This window comes from Panthera uncia, chromosome E1 (genome assembly GCF_023721935.1).
Source record: "Panthera uncia isolate 11264 chromosome E1, Puncia_PCG_1.0, whole genome shotgun sequence".
Lineage (NCBI taxonomy): Eukaryota > Metazoa > Chordata > Mammalia > Carnivora > Felidae > Panthera > Panthera uncia.
The window spans coordinates 32,077,340-32,101,689 of record NC_064814.1 but is presented as its reverse complement, the minus strand read 5'-3'; the positions used below and the strand labels follow the sequence as shown (position 1 = coordinate 32,101,689).

General features: G+C 38.1%; 1 protein-coding gene across 12 annotated transcripts in view; it reads left to right on the top strand.

Moving 5' to 3' along the window:
* The window catches only part of TRIM37 (tripartite motif containing 37), a 145,842-nt gene continuing 121,492 nt past the window's right edge, over positions 1-24,350 (top strand). For 6 of the 12 annotated variants that reach the window (XM_049637772.1, XM_049637781.1, XM_049637770.1 and 3 more), the window contains exons 1-6: positions 2-465; positions 2,181-2,282; positions 12,344-12,384; positions 15,996-16,112; positions 19,350-19,437; positions 22,323-22,445. In XM_049637772.1, the coding sequence (XP_049493729.1) occupies positions 445-465; positions 2,181-2,282; positions 12,344-12,384; positions 15,996-16,112; positions 19,350-19,437; positions 22,323-22,445 (492 nt within the window). In that variant the 5' untranslated portion in view covers positions 2-444. Of the gene's footprint in view, positions 466-2,180; positions 2,283-12,343; positions 12,385-15,995; positions 16,113-19,349; positions 19,438-22,322; positions 22,446-24,350 lie in introns of all 12 variants that reach the window. The other 6 variants (XM_049637780.1, XM_049637776.1, XM_049637777.1 and 3 more) reach the window with 3 other exon arrangements.

The following is a 24,350-nucleotide window of genomic DNA, read 5'->3' as shown; positions in this document are numbered from 1 at the left end:
GCACCGCGCCTTTCCTCTTCGCCGCTCCTTCAGCTGCCCTGGTTACCGTTGGTGTTTGCGAATTCCCTGCAGCACCTTCTTTGCTGGAGACCAGCGCCGCCGGGCTCTAGCAGCAGTTCGATACGCGCGCGCCCGCGTCACGTGGTGCGAGGCTCCCTCGCGGTTGCTGGCGGGCGGCTTAGCGGTGAGGAAGCAGCTGCGGCCACCGCTCGCCCTCCCACTGCGCCCTAGGGCGGGTGCGCGGATAAATATGGCGAAGTGGGGGTAGCTGGCGCCGAACCCGACGCGATGGGGCGAGCAGGTGGGGCGGTCGTCGGAGCCTCCTGAGCCACACGCCGGCGTGGTTTTCGTCGGCGATTTGACCTGGTGACCTCGGGCCGGCGCCCAATAGGTCAGACCACGGACTCCGCGGGTCGCCGAGGGCCCCGCCGAGAGTCGGAGGCAATGGATGAACAGAGCGTAGAGGTGAGGGGGGTTGAGAAGGGTGGTGGTTACTCTCCCTCCGCTACCCCCTGAGCCTTCTTTATTTGGGGCGCCCTGCCCTAGCCCTCCCTGTAGTAGAGCACCCCCACTCCGCCGCTGCGGGTGTAGTGAAGGCTGGCCCAGTGCGAAGGACGCCGTGCTAGGTCCGCAGCTCTTCGGGTGCCTTGTCAGGTGGTGGTATCCTGGCGTTTTCTGGGTGTCTTGGCACGGTACTCATTCTCAGAGGGTTTTTGCAAACTACAGTCTGGGAAGAGCAAAACTGCAAATTCATTAGATAGACGTGCCGTGCACTCGCTACCTGTTCTTGGGAGTTCAAGTGCAGATCCAAAACTCTCTCCAACTGGAATCATTCCTCCCCGACCCGTACATTTTGCAGACTTCTGCCCTTCCTAAATTGAATGAGGATATACTTTTATTATCCTATTTGTAGTTTTCTGGAACAACCTATTCTTTTATATTTGGCTCTTGTGAGCTGTGATTCCAAATGGTTGAGATATTTACTTAAAGGCCAGTAACATTAAAAAAAAAAGATTGCTTATTGGACCTAATTATTTAACAGTTGTCGAATTTTGAACTTTCCATTACCTTGGTCCTTAGTAAGTTGCAACTGTATTACAGGCACTCCAGTTGAAAGTAGTTCACCCAATGGTCTTATTGTCCACCCTCCCCTCCTCCAGCGTCTGCATCTCACAGGTTCTTTCTGGTTCTGCAGAGTCATGATTGGACTAATGAATAATTTTCTCCTTAGTTCCTCCTGCGAAAGTGTTATAAAGGTTTTGTAACGTTTTCTTGGTTTGGGAGCGTTTAATTCTCCTGGGATGGAGTAAATAAATGTGAGTACGGTAAAAATAAAATATACAATAAGTTGGTTTTCATTATATCTGCTTTCTTGTTAGTTACTTCCTAAAATGATTTATCTGAGGCTTGCAAACTATCGTTTCTTCTATTTATTCTTCTTTTTTTCTTTTCAAAGCCTTCATGGGGCGACCACTAAAATTTTCCATAGGAACAAAATCTCAGGCTCCAATAAAAAGCTAGTTGGTTGGAGTATCAGGGCAAATTCAGATTTCTGGATTCTGAATTAGTTTCTTTCTTGATCAGAGTACACTCTGTTAGTATATGTATCTTTTTTAAAGGTTTTTTTTTTTTTTTTTTAAATTTTAAAAGCAGTCCATCCCCTTGGGGAAATTGCAGAAAAAGTTAATATAGTTCATTCAGTCAGTCCATCTTTTTTTTTTTTTTTTTTTTTTTTTTTTTAGGTGTTCTGCATCATAATAAGGCTATTTTTTTCTGTATCCTCAAATCAAGAAGTTTCTAGTGACTGTCATAATCTGTGTTAACTGTCCTAATTTTTCTTATTAACTGTCATAATTTAATATTTTGAAATTTGGGTTATAGCCACATTCTTGTGATTACAATTTATGCTTCAGTGATAATATTTGTGCATAAGTGTGTTTGCATTTCATGTTCTTTCCTTAGAATAGAGCCACTGTGAAGCTTAGGAAAGAAAAAGCACTTTTTCCAGATGTTCTGAGGTACACTGGGCCTTGACTAACCAAGTACTGATAAGACTTATTAAAACAGGTTATATCAGCCCAAAATTAATGTCAATGTTGAGTGAGTTGTTTTAAGCATGCTTTTTACTTTTGATTCAGTAGTCTAAATCTGGTGTACCTTACATTTTTTATTATTTTCAGAGCATTGCGGAGGTTTTCAGATGTTTCATTTGTATGGAGAAGTTACGGGATGCACGCCTGTGTCCTCATTGCTCTAAGCTTTGTTGTTTTAGCTGTATCAGGGTAAGTTGCATTTCTTTCTACATGCCCTTAGTGTATATACGATGTGTTGTAAAAATCAACCATATTCTTTTAAAGTTAGTTTTTTAAATGTTTATTTATTTTTGAGAAAGAGAGAGCATGAGCAGGGGAGAGGCAGAGAGAAAGGGAGACACAGAATCTCTAGTAGGCTTCAGGCTCTGAGCTGCCAGCAGAGCCCGATGTGGGGCTTGAACCCATGAACCATGACATCATGACCTGAGCTGGAGTAGGATGCTCAGCTGATTGAAGCACCCCAAAATCGACCATATTTTTTATCTTTCTTTTTTTTTTTAAGTTTATTCATTGTGAGATAGAGAGTGAAAGAGAATCCTAAACAGGCTCCGTGCTATTAGTGTGAAACCTGATGTGGGGCTTGAACCCATGAACCTGTGAGATCATGACCTGAGCTGAAACCAAGAGTCGGACACTTTAACCAACTGAGCTATCCAGACACCCCAGTTTTGTTATCTTTTTAAATTTTACATTTTGTCTCCTTTTAAAAAATGTTTTAAATGAATGTTCCTTAATAGGGAGACCATCATCATATATTACTTAGTACTGTGGAGGTGAGATAACTACCATGAAATGTCTAGAAATCAAAACCCACTATAATTTTAATATATTTATTAAATCATTGCACATTTAACAAGTACTGGTAAAGTGGTTGCCTGCATTGCGTTTGGGGTTGAAGACTTCTTTTTTTTTTTTTTTTTTTTTAATTTTTTTAACGTTTATTTATTTTTGAGACAGAGAGAGACAGAGCATGAACGGGGGAGGGGCAGAGAGAGGGAGACACAGAATCTGAAACACGCTCCAGGCTCTGAGCCATCAGCCCAGAGCCGGACGCGGGGCTCAAACTCACGGACCGCGAGATCGTGACCTGAGCTGAAGTCGGACGCTTAACCAACTGAGCCACCCAGGCGCCCCTGGGTTGAAGACTTCTAAGATAAATGATGGAGTGCTTGCCTTGAAGGAGCTTAAATCTAAGTGACATAATGGGCTCCGTTTATACTGAAGAATGTATGTATAGTGTCATAAAGAGGCACTAACAAAGTGCTGTGAGACTCAGAGTTTATACTGTTGGATGGGTAGCATGGAGAAAAAGCTAATAATGGGTTCAGAGGCTTAGATTAAAGTCGTATAATCTTACAGGTACAAGAGACTTTAGAGATTAATATAGTCCGTTGGCTTTAAAAGGAATGTAGGTGAACCCCTCAAAGAACATTATGAGGAAGCCTAAGATGTGAAGCAGAAGAACTTCTTTTTTATGTGGAGGGATTCAGTAGTACATCTGCAAATCATAGTTAAAAACTGCCCTGCCCACATTACTCGCAGTAGATTTTGTCTTTTACTGGGAAAATCAAAGCCATCTAACATGCTCTTCACCTCAAAATTTCTCTGTGGTTCCTTATTTCTGCCTTAGGAAGATAAATAAACCTTTGTCGAGAGTAATGGTTGTAACACTTAAATCACTTGCTTCTGGTCACACAGCTAACAAATAATAGAGCTGGATTTGAATCCAGGAAGTCTGGCTTTAGAGCCTGTGTTCTTTGCTTCTACACCATGTGGAGAAGACCAAGGTTATATATCATGCTAGTTCTTCCATTCATAAGCTGAGAAACTCAATTTTTCCTAGTCTTGTTTCTTCAGCTATAGAATGAGGTAACAAGATTTGCCTCACAGGATGGTTGTGGCATTAAATGAGATAAGCTAAAAAGCAATTTAGAAATTGTAAAGTACTGTTCCATTGTAAGGTGTTAATATTTTATTGTTAAAATAGCAATTAATAAATTTGGCATTATTTTTTATAAATGGTGAAACAGAAGCTGTGGAAACTAGGTAATTGGCCTGTATCACTCTCTCAAAATTAAGAAGAAGTGGGAAAATTTCATCTACCTTGGGAAATTTGATTTATTCTTGCAGGTTTAACTATCATTTCTCAGTGTATGGCTTTTAAATCTATTCCTTTGGCCTTGACTTTCCAGCACCTTGAGCTTTGTTCCCGATCAAATTCTGTTTTTTTAAACTGATTCTTTTTGACTTCTTTTTGTTCTGTTCTGCCAGTCATTCAAACTTGAAACCTTTTACACCAATGATATTTTTTAGGTTTATTTAGAGAGAGCACATGTGCATAAATGAGTGGGGAAGGGACAGAGCAAGAGGGAGAGGCTCCCAAGCATGCTTTGCACTGTCAGTGAGAACCCGATGCAGGGCTTGATATCCTGAATCATAAGATCATGACCTGACCTGACATCCAAAGTCTAAGGCTTAACCAACTGATCCCTGGCACCAGTAATTTTTAAGTCCTGTCAGTTATTATCTTCTGCTTTCACTTAGATCTGTCCTACTTTTCCATTCCATTATCATTCTAGCAGAGAAATATATACCTTTATTACCTCATGCTTAGATAATTTTATCTTTTTTTATTAAGAATTTTTTTAATTGTTTATTCTTGAGAGAGAGAGAGACAGAGAGAGAGAGAGAGAGAGAGAGAGTGAGTGGGGGATGGGCAGAGAGTGGGAGACACAGAATCTGGAGCAGGCTCCAGGTTCTGAGCTGTCAGCAGAGCTGGAGGTGGGCTCAAACTCGCAGACTGTGAGATCATGACCTGGGCCAAAGTTGGTTGCTTAACTGAGCCACCCAGGTGCTCCAACCGTTTTTTTTTTCTTTCCCCAGAGAGAGAGAGAGAGCGTGTGCGAGAGAGAGAGAGAGAGAGAGAGAGAGAGTGAGAGAGCGCGTGAGCGAGCTTGCAAGTGAGCAGGGGAGGGGCAAAGAGGAGAAAGAGAGAATCCCAAGTAGGCTCTCCGCTCAGTGCGGAACCTGACGTGGGAATTGATCCCAGGACCCTGAGATCATGACCTGAGCCGAAATCAAGATTTGGATGCTCAACTGACTGAGCCACCCAGACACCCCTAGTTAGCTTTTTTTTTTTTTTTTTTTAATTTTTTTTAATGTTTATTTATTTAAAAAAATTTTTGTTTTTTTCAACGTTTTTTATTTTTATTTTTGGGACAGAGAGAGACAGAGCATGAACGGGGGAGGGGCAGAGAGAGAGAGGGAGACACAGAATCGGAAACAGGCTCCAGGCTCCGAGCCATCAGCCCAGAGCCTGACTCGGGGCTTGAACTCACGGACCGCGAGATCGTGACCTGGCTGAAGTCGGACGCTTAACCGACTGCGCCACCCAGGCGCCCCTAATGTTTATTTATTTTTGAGACAGACAGAGACAGAATGTGAGTGGGTTAGGGGCAGAGAGAGAGGGAGACACAGAAGCAGGCTCCAGGCTCTGAGCTGTCAGCACAGAGCCCGACGTGGGGCCCGAACTCACAAGCTATGAGATCATGACCTGAGCTGAAGTCGGATGCTCAACTGACTAAGCCACCCAGGCGCCCCACCCCTAGTTAGCTTTTAACTGATCTATCTTGAGTCTTTTTTAAAGTTTATATATTTATTTTGAGAGCTAGAGTGTGTTTGCTAGCTGGGGAGGGGCATAGGGAGGAGAGAGAGAGAATCCCATGTAAGATCCTCATTGCCAGCGTGGAGCTCTAGGTGGGGCTTGATCTCACGAACCATGAGATCATGACTTGAGCTGAAACCAAGAGTTGGATGCTTAACCGACTGAGCTACCCAGGCACTCCAAGTCTTTTCTTATCTGTGGTTCATTTTATATCCTGCTGCCATATTGATGTTTTCCAGAAATGTCATTTTTTTTTCCTTATCAGAAACCTCAGATTCATTGCCTTAATTCCTTAGAATATTATCTTTATATTCAGACCACTTGGATAATCTGGTTCTATTCTTTGTTTCTTTCTTTTTTTTTAATGTTTTATTCATTTGTGAGAGTCAGAGAGTGAGTGGGGGAAGTGCAGAGAGAGAGAAGGAGATACAGAATTCAAAGCAGGCTCCAGGCTCTGAGCTGTTAGCACAGAGCCTGATGTGGGGCTTGAACTCACTAACTGTGAGATCATGACCTGAGCTGAAGCCAGACGTTTAACCAACTGAGCCACCCAGGCACCCCTCTATTCTTTCTTTCTAAAGCTGTCTTGGTTCCTGAATGTACCATTCATGTGTTTATTCATTCAACAAATACTAATTACACATCTACTTGGAGTTAAGCATCGACTTCCCAGGGAGTTGACTTATTTACTACTTGGGATATGGACAAAAAGGTAAATAGACATATGTTAGATACCAGAAAGTGCTATGAAGAAAATTAAACTGAATAAGGTATAGAGTGGGGACTTTGCGGAGGGTATGAGCAGGTTGTTAGTTATTTTAGATAGTCTGTGAAGGTCTCTGAGAAGTGATATTTGAGCCAAGACCAGAATGAAATGTGGTAGTGATGTGAGTAGCTACAGGAAGAAAGTCCCAGGCAGAGAAATCAGAAGGAGCAAAGCCCCTGAGAGAAAGAACAAAGAAGCCAGTGTGGCTGGAGCAAAGAGAGAAAGAGGGAAAGGAGATGAATTTGGAGATGGAGCTTAGGGCCTTGGTAAAGACCTTGGCTTTTATTTTAACTGTAATGGTAGCCATTGAAAGCTTTTGAATGATACGCAGTAATTTTTAAAAACTCACTTTTGCTGCTATGTAGAAAGTGGATTATAGGCACCATAGGTGGGAGAGGAAGTGAGGAGACCAATTTGGTTTAGACTCGAATGGTAACAGTGGAGGTGGTGAAAAATAGGGCAGTTCTGGATATGTTTTGAAGGTAGAGCCAATGGATTTACTTATAGATGGGACATGAGAATTTTATACAACATTTAGATGAATGGTTTTCTATTCTGAGATAGAAGAAATTTGGGGAGGAAGAGTTGGGTAGGCTATAGATGTACAAGTTTTGTTTTTAAATATGTCAAGTTTAAGATTTTATACATCTAACTGGAGAGGTTGGCAGTTGGAAATATGAATCTGGAGTTGAGGAAGGGGATGTTAGTGATACCGAATTATTAGCATATGGATAGTATTTTAGGCATTTGATGAGGTCACCAGATTACCTGATAGGGAAAAGACTTTTTGGTTTGAACTCTGGGTCACTCAACATTTAGAGGTCAGGAGGAGGAGGAGGATTAAGCAGGAGATAACAAGAAGGAGCCGTGAGTGAGGCATCACAGAATTCAAGTGAAAAACATGTTTCAAAGAGGAGTAGGTTAACTGTGTCTTGTATTTCTGGTTCGGGATTTAACCATTGGATTTGAGAATGTGTAGGACATTGGTAACCTTGATGAGTAGTTTTAGTGGAATAATGAAGACAAAATCTTGATGTCTGGGAGAGGGAGGCAAATAAGACAGCAAGTGTAAAAACTCTAAAAATTTTGATGTAAAGGGGAAAAAGAGTGGGTTGAAAAGGTTTATATCTCATTGAAAGTGAACCAGTAGAGAAAGATTAATTAATGATGCTGGGGAGAGGGGATAATTACAGGAGCAAAGTCCTTGAGACCTGGGCATTCCACCCAACCAAATTGTATTATTGTTTATTTGGATGCCTCTCCCTTCTCTTCCATCCCATCTCTGTTCATTTGACCATGGAAATTTAATTATCCATGACAGGCCAGATGCTTGTGTCACTGAATAAAACAGACTAAGGTCCAGACCCATGAATAGACTTGTCCAAAGTTATCTAGTGGTTTGGGACAGACCAAAACTGGACTCACTCCCAGGCCAGCACTCTACCTATGACTCTCTTGTGCTTCTATACGCATATACCAAAAAGTGGGAACGTTGGCTGTATTTTCAGGCCAGGTCTCTTTCATTCTTCCAGTTACTCTCAGTTGATTCTCCATCATTACCTGTTCTTATTTTTGTATTTTCACCCATTTTTTTGCCCCAGTCTTTTTCATCAAGTAGTTTTGGTTTTGTTTTTGACTCCTTGATTTTCAGCATTGGTAGCATTTTATGATTTCCTGTAGATATTGACTTTGTTTTCTTTTTAATATTGGAGTTTTTAAAAATTAGATATAATTGACATACAGTAAGCTGCACATATTTAAAGTGTATAGTGTGGTAAGTTTGATAAATGTATATACTTGAGAAACCATCACTACAAGATAGTGAACATACTTATAATCCTCCAAAGTTTCTTTGTACCTCTTGGTAATCCTTCCCTCCACTTATCTTATTCCTAGGAAACCACTGATCTGCTTTCTGTCACTGTAGATAAGTTTGCATTTTTTGGACTTTTATAGAAATGGAATCTTATGATATGTTCTCTCATGTGTCCAGCTTTTTTCACTCAACAAAATTATTATTATTATTTTTTTAATTTTTTTTTAACATTTATTTATTTTTGAGACAGAGAGAGATAGAGCATGAAGGGGGGAGGGTCAGAGAGAGAGGGAGACACAGAATCTGAAACAGGCTCCAGGCTCTGAGCAGTCAGCACAGAGCCCGACGCGGGGCTCGAACTCACATACCGCGAGATTGTGACCTGAGCCGAAGTCGGACGCTTAACTGACTGAGCCACCCAGGCGCCCCTCAACAAAATTATTTAGAGATGTATCTATGTTGTGTGGATCAATAGTATTCCTTTTTATTGCCAAGTGGTAGCATCCCATTGTATGCATATGCCATAATATGTTTATCCATTCACCTGTTGATGGACATAACTGTGTCTACTTTTTGGTATTTACATAGAAAACTGCTATGAACATTTATATACAAGTATTTGAATGGGCTTAAACTTTCTTTTCTCTCAGGTAAGTAAATAGGAATGGAAGAGCTAGATCACATGGTGATGTATATCTAACTTTAACAAATTGTACACTGTTTTCTAAAATAATATCATTTTAAATTCTTACCAGCAATGTGTGAGAGTTCTAGTTCTAATTCTTCCACATTAATGCCCACACTTGGTACGTTCAGTCTTGAATTTTAGCCATTCTCATAGATATGGAGCAGTACCTTAACATTTTCCTTTAAGATCAGGATAAAGATAGAGATGCCTACTTTCCTTACGTTTATCCATTACCCTTTTCCCCAGTCCCGGTAACCACTATCTTTCTGTCTCTGAACTAAGTACTTCATATAAATGTAATCATATAACATTTGTCTTTATATATTTAAAGTTTTATTCCTTTTTTTTTAAATTTCTTTTTTGTGTTTATTTGTTTATTTTGAGAGAGAGAGAGACAGAGCACGAGCAGGGGAGGGACAGAGAGAGAGGGAGAGAGAATCCCAAGCAGGCTCTGTCCAGTCAGCTCAGAGCCCGACACAGGGCCTAGTATCACAAATGGCGAGATCATGACCTGAGCTGAAATCAGTAGTAGGACAGTTAACTGATGGAGCCACTCAGGTGCCCTTCCGTTTGAATTTTAGAATGGGTTTTTCTACTTCTGTAAAAAGCACCATTGTGGTTTTGATAAGAATTACATTGATACTGTAGATTGCTTTGGGTGGTATTGGGATTTTAACAGTATTAAATCTTCCAATACATGAACATGGGATGTCTGTTTATTTAGGACTTTCTTTCAGTGGTGTTTTGTAGTTTTCCATGTATAAATCTTCCAACTCCTTGGTTAAGTTTATTCCTAGGTATTTTACTTTTTTCTTTGATGTTGTAGATGTATTTTCTTAATTTCCTCTTTGAATTCTTCATTGCTAGCATATAGAAATGTGTTTTTTGTGTGTGTGGGTTGATATTGTATTCTGCAACTTTGGTGAATTTGTTCATTTTGTTCATTAATATTAATAGTTTTTTGTGGAACCTTTAGGGTTTCCTACATACAAGATTATGTTATTGCAAACAATTAATTTTACTACTTTTCCAGTTGGGATGCTTTTGTATTTTTTTTCCTTGCTTAAATTGCTCTCGGTGAAATTTTTAGTATTGTGTTGGATAGAAGTGGTGAAAATGGGCATCTTTGTCTTTTTCCTGATCTTAAAGAAAAAGTTTTCAGTGTTTCACCATTGAGTATGATGTTCACTCTGGATCTTTTATGTATGGACTTTATCAAATTGAGGAAGTTCTCTTTTGTTCCTTTTTCTTGAGTGTTTTTATCATGAAAGGATACTAGATTTTGTCAGAGACCTTTTATGCATCAGTTGAGATGATCATGTGGGTTTTTTCCTTCATTTTATTAATGTGATGTGTTGTTATATTGAATGAACTATCTCAGCATTCCAGGTAGTAAATCCCACTTGGTCATGCTGTATAGTCTTTTTAATATATTGTTGAATTCGATTTGCTGGGCTCTTGTTGAGAATTTCCCTAGTCCAGTCTTGCAGAGTTAGGTATGTTGACTCTCTTGTTACCTGTGAGGAAACTTGAGCTCAGTCACATGTCTGGTGTCTTGTAGTCAGTAAGTGCTAGAGCTAGGAGTCAGACTCAGGTCTGAATACTGTCTAAAGCCGTGATTCTTCCATTTTAATGGAGAGAAATTCTTAAATTGAATGTGGGGAATTGCTCTACTATAATTTTTGTTTTCTTTAATTCTTCTTGTGCATTAATATTGTATTGCTCGTTCTTACCTTTGGTTTTGGTTTGGGAGAAATATTGTTTTTCCCAAAGTATTAAAATTACCATATTTATTTTGTGATTAAGTTAGATTATGGAATACAAGGTAAAAATGCCATAAATATTCAGAGATGGGAAAGATTACTAGCTTGTTATAGTTAGGAAAGTTTTATGGACCTAATTACTGGACATTCCCATGGGACAGCACATGGTGGGGGGGACATACTAGCAAATACACAAATATACCAAGCGTGGTGTATAGTGTAGCAATAAGCCTGTTTTGACTGGAACGGAGAGACATATTTAAAAATATGGACTGGTCACTCCCTGTCATGGTCCCAACCTTTAGAGAGCTTATAGTCTGGCAGGGCAGAGGAGACCGATAAATAAGTCAGTGTAACAAAGTATTATAAGCACAGTAAAGGAAGAAGTACAGGTTGCTGTGGTAGTCTGTAGAGAGTCAGGGCAAGCTTTCTGGAGGAAGTGACATAAACTGAAATCTAAAGAATGAGTAGGAATGGTATAATTGAAGAATATCCTGGGGAGAGAGAGGAAATAAATATACCTAAAGCCTTAACCTTGTTGGGTTCCCTAGAGTGAGGTAGAAGGTGAGGCAAGAGAGGTGTGGGCTGAAACCAGCCCTAGAAGAGTGCTGTGGATTTAGCAGAGCATTGTTTGAGAGGAAGAAACCTGACCCAAATCTTACTTTTGCTGAGGGACCAAAGAAATAATCTTCAAGGTTATTAAGAATAGAGGAATCCTTTTGTGTCTGTTTTCTTTTTCTTCCAGCTTTATATTGTTTGCTGTGAAGTACCTTTGTCCTTATTATCTCTTACCTTTTGTTGTCCTTTAAGGTTTCCTTGGGAATTTCATTTCTGAGTTAATTATTTGACTTTAAAAAGCTTAACCATGATCCTATTGTTTTTGGAAAGGTATTCAAATAATCTTCGCATCTCCTTTGTATATGGTGTAAAACTACTCCCTATCCAGTAATAATTAAAACAATTAACTCAATAGAATTTGAAGTTTAGTGGAGATACTCTCTTATAAAAGCTTTTTATAATTACATTACTGGACTGTAGAGCTCTTAAGATGTAAAGTTCTGTTGTATTGCTTATTCATATTTTAGGTCTAATGTATATATCCAAAATTCATAATCCATATTCAAAATTAGCTTTTCAGAAAGGAATTTAGTAGTACCTTAGACTTTCTCAGGGATTTTATGAGAGATTAGATGGAAGTAAATCGTCACTGTGGTTTATTTTCAGGGGTGGTGGTTACTGTATTATTACTGATTTTGCGAAGATTATCAACATCTTCCTTGGGGTAATCACATATTCTTAAGATCACTTTCTTTCCTATGAGAGAAAAGCTTCTTAACTATTTTGGAATTAGTTCTGTCCCTTTGAAAATTTGTCCCCATCATAATGATAATGAGAGGGAGATAGTAGATTGAATGCTATTTCTGTACGTATCTCTGTAATTAATACAAGCACTAGAGAGTTAAACTCATTAAATTTTGTATTTAAGTATTCAATATGTACAAATTAAAGTAATAATTTTTCTATAATCAAAATCTAATTTTTTGCCTCCTTAGCGCTGGCTGACAGAGCAGAGAGCTCAATGTCCTCATTGCCGGTAAGTGTTTTGCTATGATTATTTGTGAATTTGGAAAATAGCAAGGTGATGGGATTAAAGTGTGCCTTAATATTCAGAGTTTTTTTGCATTCTGTCACATTTCTCCTTTTTGTAAATACAGTTGAAAAGAAAATAAGCAATGTGTCTAGATAAATGCGAACTAATTTATCTGACTTAGAATTATGTAGAGTGCAGGGGCACCTGAGTGACTCGGTTGGTTAGGTGTCTGACTTTGGCTCAGGTCACGATCTCATGGTTCGTGGGTTCAAGCCCCACATCAGGCTCTGTGCTGACAACTTGGAGCCTAGAGCCTGCTTCAGATTCTGTGTCTCCCTCTCTGACTCTCCCCTGCTCGAACTCTGTCTCTCTCTCTCTCAAAAATAAATAAACATTAAAAAAATAAAATAAAATAAAAATTATGTAGAATGCATTAAGTACGTTATTTACCATCTTTTATTTTTATTTTTTTAAAGTTCTTATTCATTTTTGAGAGAGAGAGAGAGCCAGAGAGTGTGAGTGAGCTGGGGAGGGGCAGAGAGAGAGGGAAACACAGAATCTAAAGCAGGCTCCAGGCTCAGAGCTGTTAGCACAGAGCCTGATGCCAGGCTCAAACGAACAGTGAGATCGTGACCCGAGCCGAAGCCAGATGCCCAACCGACTGAGCCACCCAGGTGCCCCTGTTTACCATCTTTTAGAGAAGCATTGTTTAACTTCTTGATTTTTATAATTAAAATACAACTGAAAAGTTCTCCAACTTTCTAATTAATACAGATAAATAAAATAAAAAGACTTCTATTTCTGATACTCCCTGCCTAATCTTTTCATTAAATAACACTTTGAAAAGAAATGGTTAGATTTTATTATGTATTCTAGACATTTTTCTAAGAGTATACTGATATGTATACATTTTTCTCAAAATACCCAAATGTGATATAATTCTATTTTGGGTTGTTTTTTTTTTTTCATGTAAAATATGGTGGGACCTTCCTTGAAGATATGTACATATATGTCATTTTTTTAAAAAGTGTGAATAATCCACTGTATGACCGTATGTTGATTTATTTAATATGCTTATATTCAGACACATTTAATTTCCACTCTTGTTTTTTTCATATAATTGTGCCAGATTACATTGAAAGAAAGGTTTTTACCATTTACCGTTCCTAATAATAGATATAAAAGTGCCTTTTCCTCTGCCAATACTGGTTATCAATCTGTCATTTTTTTTTTTGTCATTCCATTCAATGAAAAATAGTATCTCATTTTTAATATGCTTTTTTATTTTTTAAAGTTTATTTATTTATTTTGAGAGCAAGAGTTTGTGTGTGAGCTGGGGAGGGGCAGAGAGGAGAGAGAATCCTAAGCAGGCTCTGCACTATCAGTGCAGAGTCCGATGGGGGCTTGAACCCATGAACCATGAGATCATGACCTGAGCCAAAACCAAGAGTCAGATGCTTAATTGAATGAGCCACCCAGGGGCCCAATTAACTATGCTTTTCTAAAAAATGATTGAAACTGAACATCTTTTGAGGCATATTTAGTTATATTTGTTTTGCTTAAACTACTTCATCTCATTTGTTGTCCATTTTCATCATGTATTGTTTACTTTTTTTATATTAACTTTTAAGAAAGCCAGCACTATCAAACAGAAACTTTCTGTAATGATGGAAATGTTCTGTAACTTTGCTGTTTAATTCCACTGGGTACAGTTCAACAGTGGCAGTTCAACACTTGAAATATATCTAGTTTGACTATATAATTAAATTTTATTTTTTTTTTAATAAATTGTTTTTTAATATTTATTTTATTTTTGAGAGAGAGAGACAGAGCACAAGCAGGGGAGGGACACAGAGAGAGGGAGACACAGAATCCGAAGCAGGCTCCAGGCTGAGCTGTCAGCACAGAGCCCAATGTGGGGCTCAAACCCATGAACTAACTGTAAGACCATGACCTGAGCTGAGGTTGGTTGCTTAACCGACTGAGCACCTGGGAAACAGGAGCCCCATGAAATTTTATTCTTATTTAATTTTAATTAAATTTTAGGGGTGCCTGGGTGGCTTAGTCAGTTGAGCGTTGACTCTTGGTTTCAGCTCAGGTTATGGTTTCATGGTTGTGAGATTGAGCCCCGTGTCGGGCTCTGCGTGCTGAGCGTGGAGCCTGCTTGGGATTCTCTCTCCCTCCCTTTCTGCCCTTCCCCTGCTTGTGCATGCTTGCAGTCTCTCAAAAAAATAAAAAAACTTAAAAAAATAATTAAAATTTTAAATAGTCACTTGTGACTAGTGGCTGTCATTTTGGATAGTACAACTTTAAGGTATTGAGAATTCAATCTGTAATTGGAATTTTTTTTGTAAATGACATTAATGTAAAAATAAGTTGCAAACCATACTTCTCATTCAGTCTGTTATTATTTTAATAGTAATATGGTATGAATATGTTGTGAGCTCTGTTTTGAGTATGTTTTTATTTGATAATTTTTTTTTGCAACTGTCTTCCTTCCCTTTGTATGTCGTAGTTCATGCATGTTGTAGCATATGTTAGAGTTTCATTCCTTTTTTTAAATTTTTAAAATTTTTAATGTTTATTTATTTATTTTTTAATGTTTTTACTTATTTTTGAGACAGAGAGAGACAGAGCATGAGCAGGGGAGGGGCAGAGAGAGAGGGAGACACAGAATCTGAAGTAGGCTCCAGGCTCTGAGCTGTCAGCACAGAGCCCGACGTGGGGCTTGAACTCACGGACTGTGAGATCATGACCTGAGCTGAAGTCGGATGCTTAACCAACTGAGCCACCCAGGCGCCCCCTTTTAATGTTTATTTTTTAGAGAGAGAGATACAGAGTGTGAGCAGGGGAAAGGCAGAGAGAGAGGGAGAGACAGAATCTGAAGCAGGCTCCAGGTTCCGAGCTGTCAGCGCAGAGCTTGATGCGGGGCTCAAACTCATGAAATGTGAGATCATGACCTGAGCCAAAGTCGGATGCTTAACCCACTGAGCCACCCAGGAGCCTCAGAGTTTCATTCCTTTTTAAGGCTGATTATTACTGCATCATATATATGTATCACATTCCATCTATTCATTAATCTGGTAATGGACATTTGGATTGCTTCCACTTTGGGGCTAAGGTAACTAATGCTGCTATGGTCATGGGTGTTCATCTTTTCAAGACCTGCCTTCAGTTTTTTTTGATATATACCCAGAAGTGGTATTGCTGGATTATATGGTAATTCTGTTTTTTAATATTTTGAGGTATAGTTGGCCGATAAAATTGTAAGACATTTAAAGTGTACCTTCCGTGAGTTCGAGCCCCGCGTCGGGCTCTGTGCTGACAGTTCAGAGCCTGGAGCCTATTTCAGATTCTGTGTCTCCCTCTCTCTGACCCTCCCCTGTTCATGCTCTGTCTCTCTCTGTCTCAAAAATAAATAAACGTTAAAAAAAAATTAAAAAAAAAAAAATTGTACCTTGTGATGATTTGATATGTGTGTGTATGTATTGTGAAAGGATTCTCCCCATTGATAGCACTTTCATCATCTCACATATTTACCTTTGGAATGTGTTTATGTTAGAAAATAATCTCAAATTCCTGAATTGGAGTATATGTACATATTTTTTCTCCAGTGCTCCACTCCAGCTACGAGAACTAGTAAACTGTCGTTGGGCAGAAGAAGTAACCCAGCAGCTTGATACTCTTCAACTCTGCAGTCTCACCAAACATGAAGAAAATGAAAAGGACAAGTATGCCCTCAACTTGTGTTTGAGTATTTCATAGATGTTGATAGGTGTTATTTTAACGACACTATTGAAAATTTTTTTCGTTTTATAGGTGAACACTTAAGTATTTTTCTCTTGGCATTGTATCAGTATCACTATTTTGAAAGACCCTTCTAACTCTTGATTGGGCTTCTTTTATTAGAGCCTCTGATAAAAGGAGTGGAACTGCTAGTGTTTGCTAAATCTCTCTTCTTTGTTCTTGATGTCAGCTGGCCCCTCTTCCCCTTGGTCTGCTGAAGATGCATATAGGCCATTGATAAAGAATTGTTCTGATAAATTTCCTTTATTATAAAAGCTATGTTAAATTTGGTACTATGGAAATATGCTAAATGAGCTTACAGATATTATCTAATATGCCGTTTTTTTATACTTTCATTAATTTCTTTTTGGTGTTCAGATTACTTACAAATGAGAAAATGTAGACGCATTTAGGTATTTTCTCTAAGCTCAGTGTACTCCGTTAGTGAGAAGCTTTTTCTTTTTTTTTTTAATGTGTATTTATTTTTGAGAGAGCAAGCATGAGCAGAGGAAGGGCAGAGAGAAAGGGGGGACAGAGGTTCAGAAGCAGCCTTTGTGCTGACAGCAGAGAGCCCAGTGCAGGGCTCAAACTCAAAACCTGCTAAGATCATGACCTGAGCCGAAGTTGGATGCTAAACCGACTGAGCTACCCAGGGGCCCCAGTGAGAATCTTTTTAAGAAATGCAACAGTATGTCTCTTTTATAGGCAACAGAAACTTAAAAAAAAATTTTGTTATTGTAGTAAAATACGCTTATATAAAATATAAAATTTACTGTTGTAATTATTTTTAAGCATACAGTTCCATAGTGTTTAATATATTCACATTGTACAACCAATCTCCAGAACTTTTTCATCTTGGAAATCTGAAACTCTCCACCCATCAAACAATAATTCCCCATTCTCCTACCAGCCCTGGCAACCATCATTTCACTTTGTTTCTTTGAGTTTGACTACTCTGGATTACTCATGTTAGCAAAATTATGCAGTATTTGTCTTTTTGCTACTACCATCCTTGACTTTGCATAATGTAGCATATGTCAGAATTTCATTCCTTTTTAAGTCTGATTAATTTTCCACCATGTATTTGTATCACATTTTGTATATCTGTTCATGTGTTGGATATTTGGGTTGCTTTCACTTTTGGGCTGTTGTGAACAATGCTCATAATGTGTTCATCTTTTCTAAACCTTGCCTTCAAGTTTTGTTTGTTTGTTTGTTTGTTTGTTTTAAGGATTTTTAAGTAATCTCTACACCCAATGTGAGGCTTGTACTCACAACTCTGAGATCAAGAGTTGCATGCTGGGTGTGCCTGGGTGACTCAGTAGGTTAAGCATCCATCTCGGCTCAGGTCATGATCTCACAGTTTGTAAGTTCTAGCCCTGCATCAGGCTCTGTGCTGACAGTTCGGAGCCTGCTTCAGATTCTGTGTCTCCCCCTCTCTCTCTGCCCCTCCCCTGCTAGTGCTCTGTCTCTCTGTTTCTCTCTCTAAAAAATAAATAAACCTAAGAGTTGCATGCTGTATTGACTTAGCCAGCCAGGCACCCCTTTTTTGCATATATACTTGGCAGTGGTATTGTTAGATTATATGGAATTTTGTTTTTAATACATTGAGGAACCTCCATAGTGTTTTCCATGGCAGCTGTACCATCTTATATTCCTACCAACAATATACAGGATTCCAGTTTCTCCACATCCTTCCCAAAACTTGTTTTGTTTTTTAATAATAGCCATCTTAATGAGTATGAAGAAATATCTTGTTGTTTTGATTTGCATTTATCTGATGATTAGGATATTGAACATCTTTTTATATGCTTGTTGGTTACTTGTATATCTGTGGAGAAAAGTGTCTGTTGAAGTCCTTTGCCCATATTTTAATCAGGTTTTTTTGTTTTTTTGCTTTTGTTTTTTACTGTTGAGTTGTAGTAGTTCTTTATGTATTTTGGGTATTAACTCCTTTATTAGGTACAGGATTTCCAAATATAGTCTCCTATTCCATAGATTGGCCTTTCACTCTGTTTCTTGTATCCTTTGATGTACAGAAGTTTTAAATTTTGATGTAGTCTAATTTATTTATTTTTTACCTCTGTTGCATGTGCTTTTGGTGTCATATTTAAGAAATAATTTCCAAATCCAATATTGTGGATTCTCCTTTATGTTTTCCTTTATGAAGCTTTTCCTTAATGTTTTCTTATAAGAGTTACATAGTTTTAGGTCTTATGTTTAGGTCTTTGATCTACTTTGATTTAAATTTTGCATATGATATAAGCTAAAGGTGTTTGTCTGCTAGGGTTGCCATAACAGAATACCACAGGTTGGCTTACATAACAGAAATTTATTTTCTAATGGTTTTGGAGGCTGAAAGTTTAAGGTCAATGTATTATCTGCTTACATAACAGAAATTTATTTTCTAATGGTTTTGGAGGCTGAAAGTTTAAGGTCAATGTATTATCAAGGTTGTTTCTGGTGAAGCCTTTCTCTTTGACTTGGATAAGGCTCCTCCTCACATACTCCTGGTGTCTTTCTCTTCTTGTATAGACAGCAGTTTTGTGGGGTGAGGGTTCTCCCCTTACGACCTCATTTGACCTTCATCACCTCTTTAAAGGCCGTATCTCCAAATACATTTACATTAGGCCTCCAAAAGGAATTTGGTGAGGATGAAGTTCAGTTCGCAACCAGGTCCAAATTCATGTTTTGCATGTGGATATACAACTTAAGGGGAAACTCATTTTTTAAAATTGAGCTGTTCATTTCTCATGAGAATATGGCATTACGTTATACAATTGCGTGTGTCTTGATTATTTTTAGCATTGGCCACATGTGGGACATGCATACATGTTTGGGTAGGTATAGACTCATAATGTGATTTGCCCAAAATGTGAACTTATCTTCTACAGTGATGCTAGGAAATGATGTTGTATTTATACTTTATTTAGAAATTAGTCTGCATTTTTCATATGATTTTAAAGTCTTTATCAATTAATGAAAACAGTACTTAAAATTTGCGTTCACATGTGATTCTTTAGCTTAATTTATGAAAGCTATGGAATGTATTTTATATTGTTTGCTGAGATATTGTTTAAAATTGATTGACCTGTTTCCCAAATGTAGGAATTTGTTGAGGTAATTATGTTTTAGTTTTAATTTATTTAATTTAAATGGTATTTTCTTTTCATAACATATAGGTGTGAAAATCACCATGAAAAACTTAGTGTATTTTGCTGGACTTGTAAGAAGTGTATCTGCCATCAGTGTGCACTTTGGGGAGGAATGGTGAGTAGAACAAATTTAGCACATTACTTTTAGTTAGAGACTAGAAAGCACTGAAATACTTGTTTGATTTAGATAGAAAATAATATTTTACTCTTGTTTATAAAGTTGAAAATTAAATATGTCTGATTTTAGCAGAAGGTATCATACCACAGACTTCTTTTGTGGGAGATGTTGATGTGGGATGTTTACCTCTTACATAAATATATATTTTAATGGAAAACCTATAAAATTTGGGGCACCTGGGTGACCCAGTCAGTTGAGTGTCCAACTTCGGCACAGGTCATGATCTCATGGCTTGTGAGTTCGAGCCCCTGCGTTGGGTTCCATGCTGACAGCTCAGAGCCTGGAGCCTAGTTCAGATTCTGTCTCCTCCTCTCTCTGCCCCTCCCCCACTTGCCCCATGTCTGTGACTGTCTGTCTCTCTCTTTCTCTCTCAAATACAAAGAAACATTTAAAAAAATGTATAAAATTTATATTCATTAGCAAATCTTTTATTGTAGGATCAAGGTCTTATCTTTGATTAAAGGTCAGTTGATCTGATGTCCTGGCCACAATTTCCAATTTTGGTTTCTTTAAAATGGAACAATAACTTGGGGCGCCTGGGTGGATCAGTCGGTTGAGCGTCCGACTTCGGCTCCGGTCATGATCTTGCGGTTTGTGAGTTTGTGCCCCGCGTCGGGCTCTGTGCTGACAGCTCAGAGCCTGGAGCCTGCTTCTGATTCTGTGTTCCCCTTTCTCTCTGCCCCACTCCTGCTTGTGCTCTGTCCCTGTCTTTCAAAAATGAATAAATATTAAAGAAAATTAAAAAAAAAAATGGAACAATAACTTTGGGTATTTGTGAAACAATACGAATGCAAACATCTGGATCTTATAATTTTTTTTCTTTTCCAATCTAATTCAAAAGTAGTTTTTTAAGGTATTGTACCTTTTATCAAGTCTAAAACATTCAAGTTAGTTTTCCTGGAAATAGCTTTTATTTCATAGTTGTCTTATTGTCTGATTAATATTTAATTAAAAGTGTACTTATAGGTACAATTAATGTAAATAGGCTTGAAAATTAAAACAGTAGGTTATTGGGGCTCTGGGGCGGCTCAGTCAGTTTGGCGACCGACTTCGACTCAGGTCATGATCTTGCAATTTGTGAGTTCAAGCCCTATGTCAGGCTCTGTGCTGATAGCTCGGAGCCTGGAGCCTGCTTTGGATTCTGTGTCTCCCACTCTTCCTCGTGCTCGGTCTCTGTCTCTCAAAAATGTTAAAAAAAAGAAAACGATAGATTCTTGGTGGGGAGAGTTAGTTACAGTAGGAGTAGAAAGTTGTTAGATAACTAGACATATCTGTCAGCAATGAGAATTGATCACTCTTTGGGCATTAGCATATTTTAGGGAGAGAATGACAGGCAACTTGGTTGAGTAGAGCTCAATATAGAATTTTCTGTTAGGATTTGAATAATGTGTTTCTAATTTGAGGAATAGAAAAATTGAATTCTTACAATTTAGTTCTTAAATGCATGGGTTTGGTAAGAAGCAATGGAAACATTCTTTTCTATACTTTAAGTGGACATGCAAAAATCTACATCTTTTTTTCTTAGAGACTATGTTTAGGTGCTTTGGTTGGATAAGACAATGCTAGTGAGGACTTTTCCATTAATAGGTAGTTTCTTACAATATAAATTCAAGTTCTATATATTAAGAGAGTTATAAGTTATGGTACTAAAATTGGACAGAAAATTGGTTTTAGGGGGCACCTGGGTGGCTCAGTTGGTTAAGTGTCCGACTTCGGCTCAAGTTGTGATCTTGCCGTTCATGAGTTTGAGATCTGTATCTGAGCTGTCAGCACAGAGCTGACCTGCTTTGAATTCTGTGTCTCCCCCTCTCTATCTGCCCCTCTCCTGCTCGCACTCTGTCCCTCTCTCTAAAAAATAAACATTAAAAAAAAAGAAACTTGGTTGTTAGCCCTCAAAAATTATTTGAATACAAATGGATTAATGAGTCTTCTGTCTCTACAGTAATTCTTTGTGGCGTAAGGAATGAGTGTATTGCTTTGCTAACAGTGTCCTTTCAGTGTCTTACTAATTCAGTTGTGCTAGAGACTGGCGGTTTAGTGATAAACAATATAGATATCAAACAGTTCTGTATATTTAATCGTCGTAATAGGTATTAGGGATATTTATGCAGTGCTGATAACTGTGAATAACTTTGGGACCTGACCCTGTAAGACTGAGCTAAGCTCCCAAGGATGAGTAGTAATTAAAAGGTGAAGAGTTTGGGGAGGGAAGATGAAGGAAAATTGTTTTTGAGTAAGAAGGAGTTACTTTTCCAAAGGCCTACTGGAAAGAAGTTTGAGAACTTGAAAAGGCTAGTGCTGATGAAGAAGAAAGTGGCAAATAAAGTTGTGTCAGGTGGTTGGAACCATGGTTAAAGATTTTGGTTCTTTTTAATGAGTAAAGATTTCTAGATAAATGTAAAAATCTTGCTACAGTTCTTTAAAAAAAATTTTTTTTAATGTTTATTTTTGAGAGAGAGAGTGCGCAAGCAGAGGAGGGGCAGAGAGAGATGGAGACACAGAATCTGAAGCTCGCTCTAGGCTTTGACTGTCAGCACAGAGCCCTACGTAGGGCTTGAACTCATGGACAGTGAGATCATGACCTGCGCCAAAGTTGGATGCTTGACTGAGCCACCCAAGCCACCCCTATGCTACAATCTTTAAGGATTTCCTATATGGGCCAAGTGATTTTAAGGAAGCTCTGGTTGATTTTAACAAAGTAAAGACAGCCAAAAAAGTAAACTACTAACCAGTTTATTAGCATCCATAGAGTGTTAATAAAGAAATGTAAATGAATAAGGTAAAAGAAAATGTTCTAAAATTATTCTTATTACTTCAAATAGCATGGTGGACATACCTTTAAACCTTTGGCAGAAATTTATGAGCAGCATGTTACTAAAGTGAATGAAGAAGTAGCCAAACTTCGTCGGCGTCTCATGGAACTGATCAGCTTAGTTCAAGAAGTGGTAAGACTACTACTGAAAGATATTATCCGTTTTATAGTTTATCATATATAATATATATGTTTTTGCAGTACAAATCAATTATATTGAAATTGATACTTGAAAATTTGATAAAGTATATTTATAGTCAGTTTTACCAACTTCAAACAGCTAAGGAATTTGCATCTAAACCCCTGGCCTGTTCCACAGTCGGAGCCAGAGAATTGCCTTATGCAGAAATAAAGAATCAATGAATGAGTTAAATAAGCCTGTTTGATACAGAGTCAATAATTGACTCCTAAACAATCAATACTGACTTTTAAAAAGTCATTAAGTCATTCATTCTTTGGACTCCCAGGTTTCGGGAGAGTTTCTGCTACCAATAAATGAACTGTTTCTGATGTCTTGAATTAGAACTCTGCAGAATTGAAAGAGTAATATTTAACACTACTCTTTAGATACCTTATGGGTCAAACAGCTTTGGTAAGCTATTTACCATTTGAAATATTATTTGGGGAAATGTGTTAAGTTTCAAACATTTAAGTACTGAATGTACTTTTGAAATATATTTTGTTTAATGTTGCTAGAAGGCCAGTTGTAACTAGTGAGTTTTACAGACCATTCCTAACTTAAGATATCTTTGTTTTACCCTTTCAGGAATGAAGATTCAAACCATTGTTTATAGTAGTGTTTCTGAGTTGTGTGTATGCTACCTACAAAGTAGTTTTGGAATATAAACAAGTTGAAAGACTTCTCTTTGGACTTCATCTAACTACCTTTCTTTTCTTTTCTCTTGGCAACATTATTTGGTTGTTAGGGAGGGTGTTCTAGGTTGATTTTCTTATTGTTTGTATTTATAATAACAGTAAGTATAGGAAAGATTGCTTTTTTAATTTTGGTAGCATCCTGTTGTGAAATCTACAATGTACTCTGGAGTCTTTGAAAATTCTATTTTTTTTCCTCTGTTCTGAAAAAAATTAAAAACTATGTAAACTGGAATAGATATGTTTTCTTTTTATGTGTATTTTTTAGAGACAGAGTGAGAGAGCACGCGCTCACGTGCACGCAAGTTGGGGAGGGGCAGAGAGAGGGAGAGAGGATGAAAAGCAGGCTCTGTGCTGACAGCAGAGAGCTCGATGCAGGGCTCAAACTCATGAACTGCGAGATCATGACCTGAGCCGAAGTTGGACACTTAACCAATGGAGCCACCCAGGCGCCGGAAGAATAGATAATGGTTTTTGAGTTTTTATTTGTTCTAGGGTTTTGCATGATGTGAACCTGGTATTAGTATATATTTTTATTTTTGTATAGTGGTTTTCTATCAGAGATATGATTGGGGCTTTGAGTATGTATGTATTTTGTATATGGTACCTGAACCATTTATTTTTTAAGATTTTATTTTACTTTTAAGTAATCTCTATACCCAGCTGGGGCTCAAACTCACCACCCAGAGATCAAGAGTTTCACACTCCACTGACTGAGCCAGCCAGACTCCCCAAACAATTTTTTTGTAATTGTCTTACGCTGTTAAAATAGCATGTACTTTATTATGTTTTGTTTATTTTTAAGAATATCATTCCTGATTTGGTTCAGTGCACAGTTTTTTAAAACAGTGAGTTTCCTGATATGTAAACAATTAAAAAGTATTATTGGCTTGGGGCACCTGGGTGGCTCAGTTGGTTGAGCCTCTGATTCTTGATTTTAGCTCAGATCATGATCTCACAGTTCATGTGATCGAGCCTTGTGTCAGTCTCTGCACTGACAGCAAGGGGCCTGCTTTGGATTCTCTCTCCCTCTTCCGCTCACGTTATCTCCCCACCGCCCCCCAAATAAGTAAACATTTTTTTCTTCCAGTATGACCATTATTAGGTAATGCTGATATTTTGATACTTTATTAGGTAATGCTGATATTTTTATCCCTATTTAATA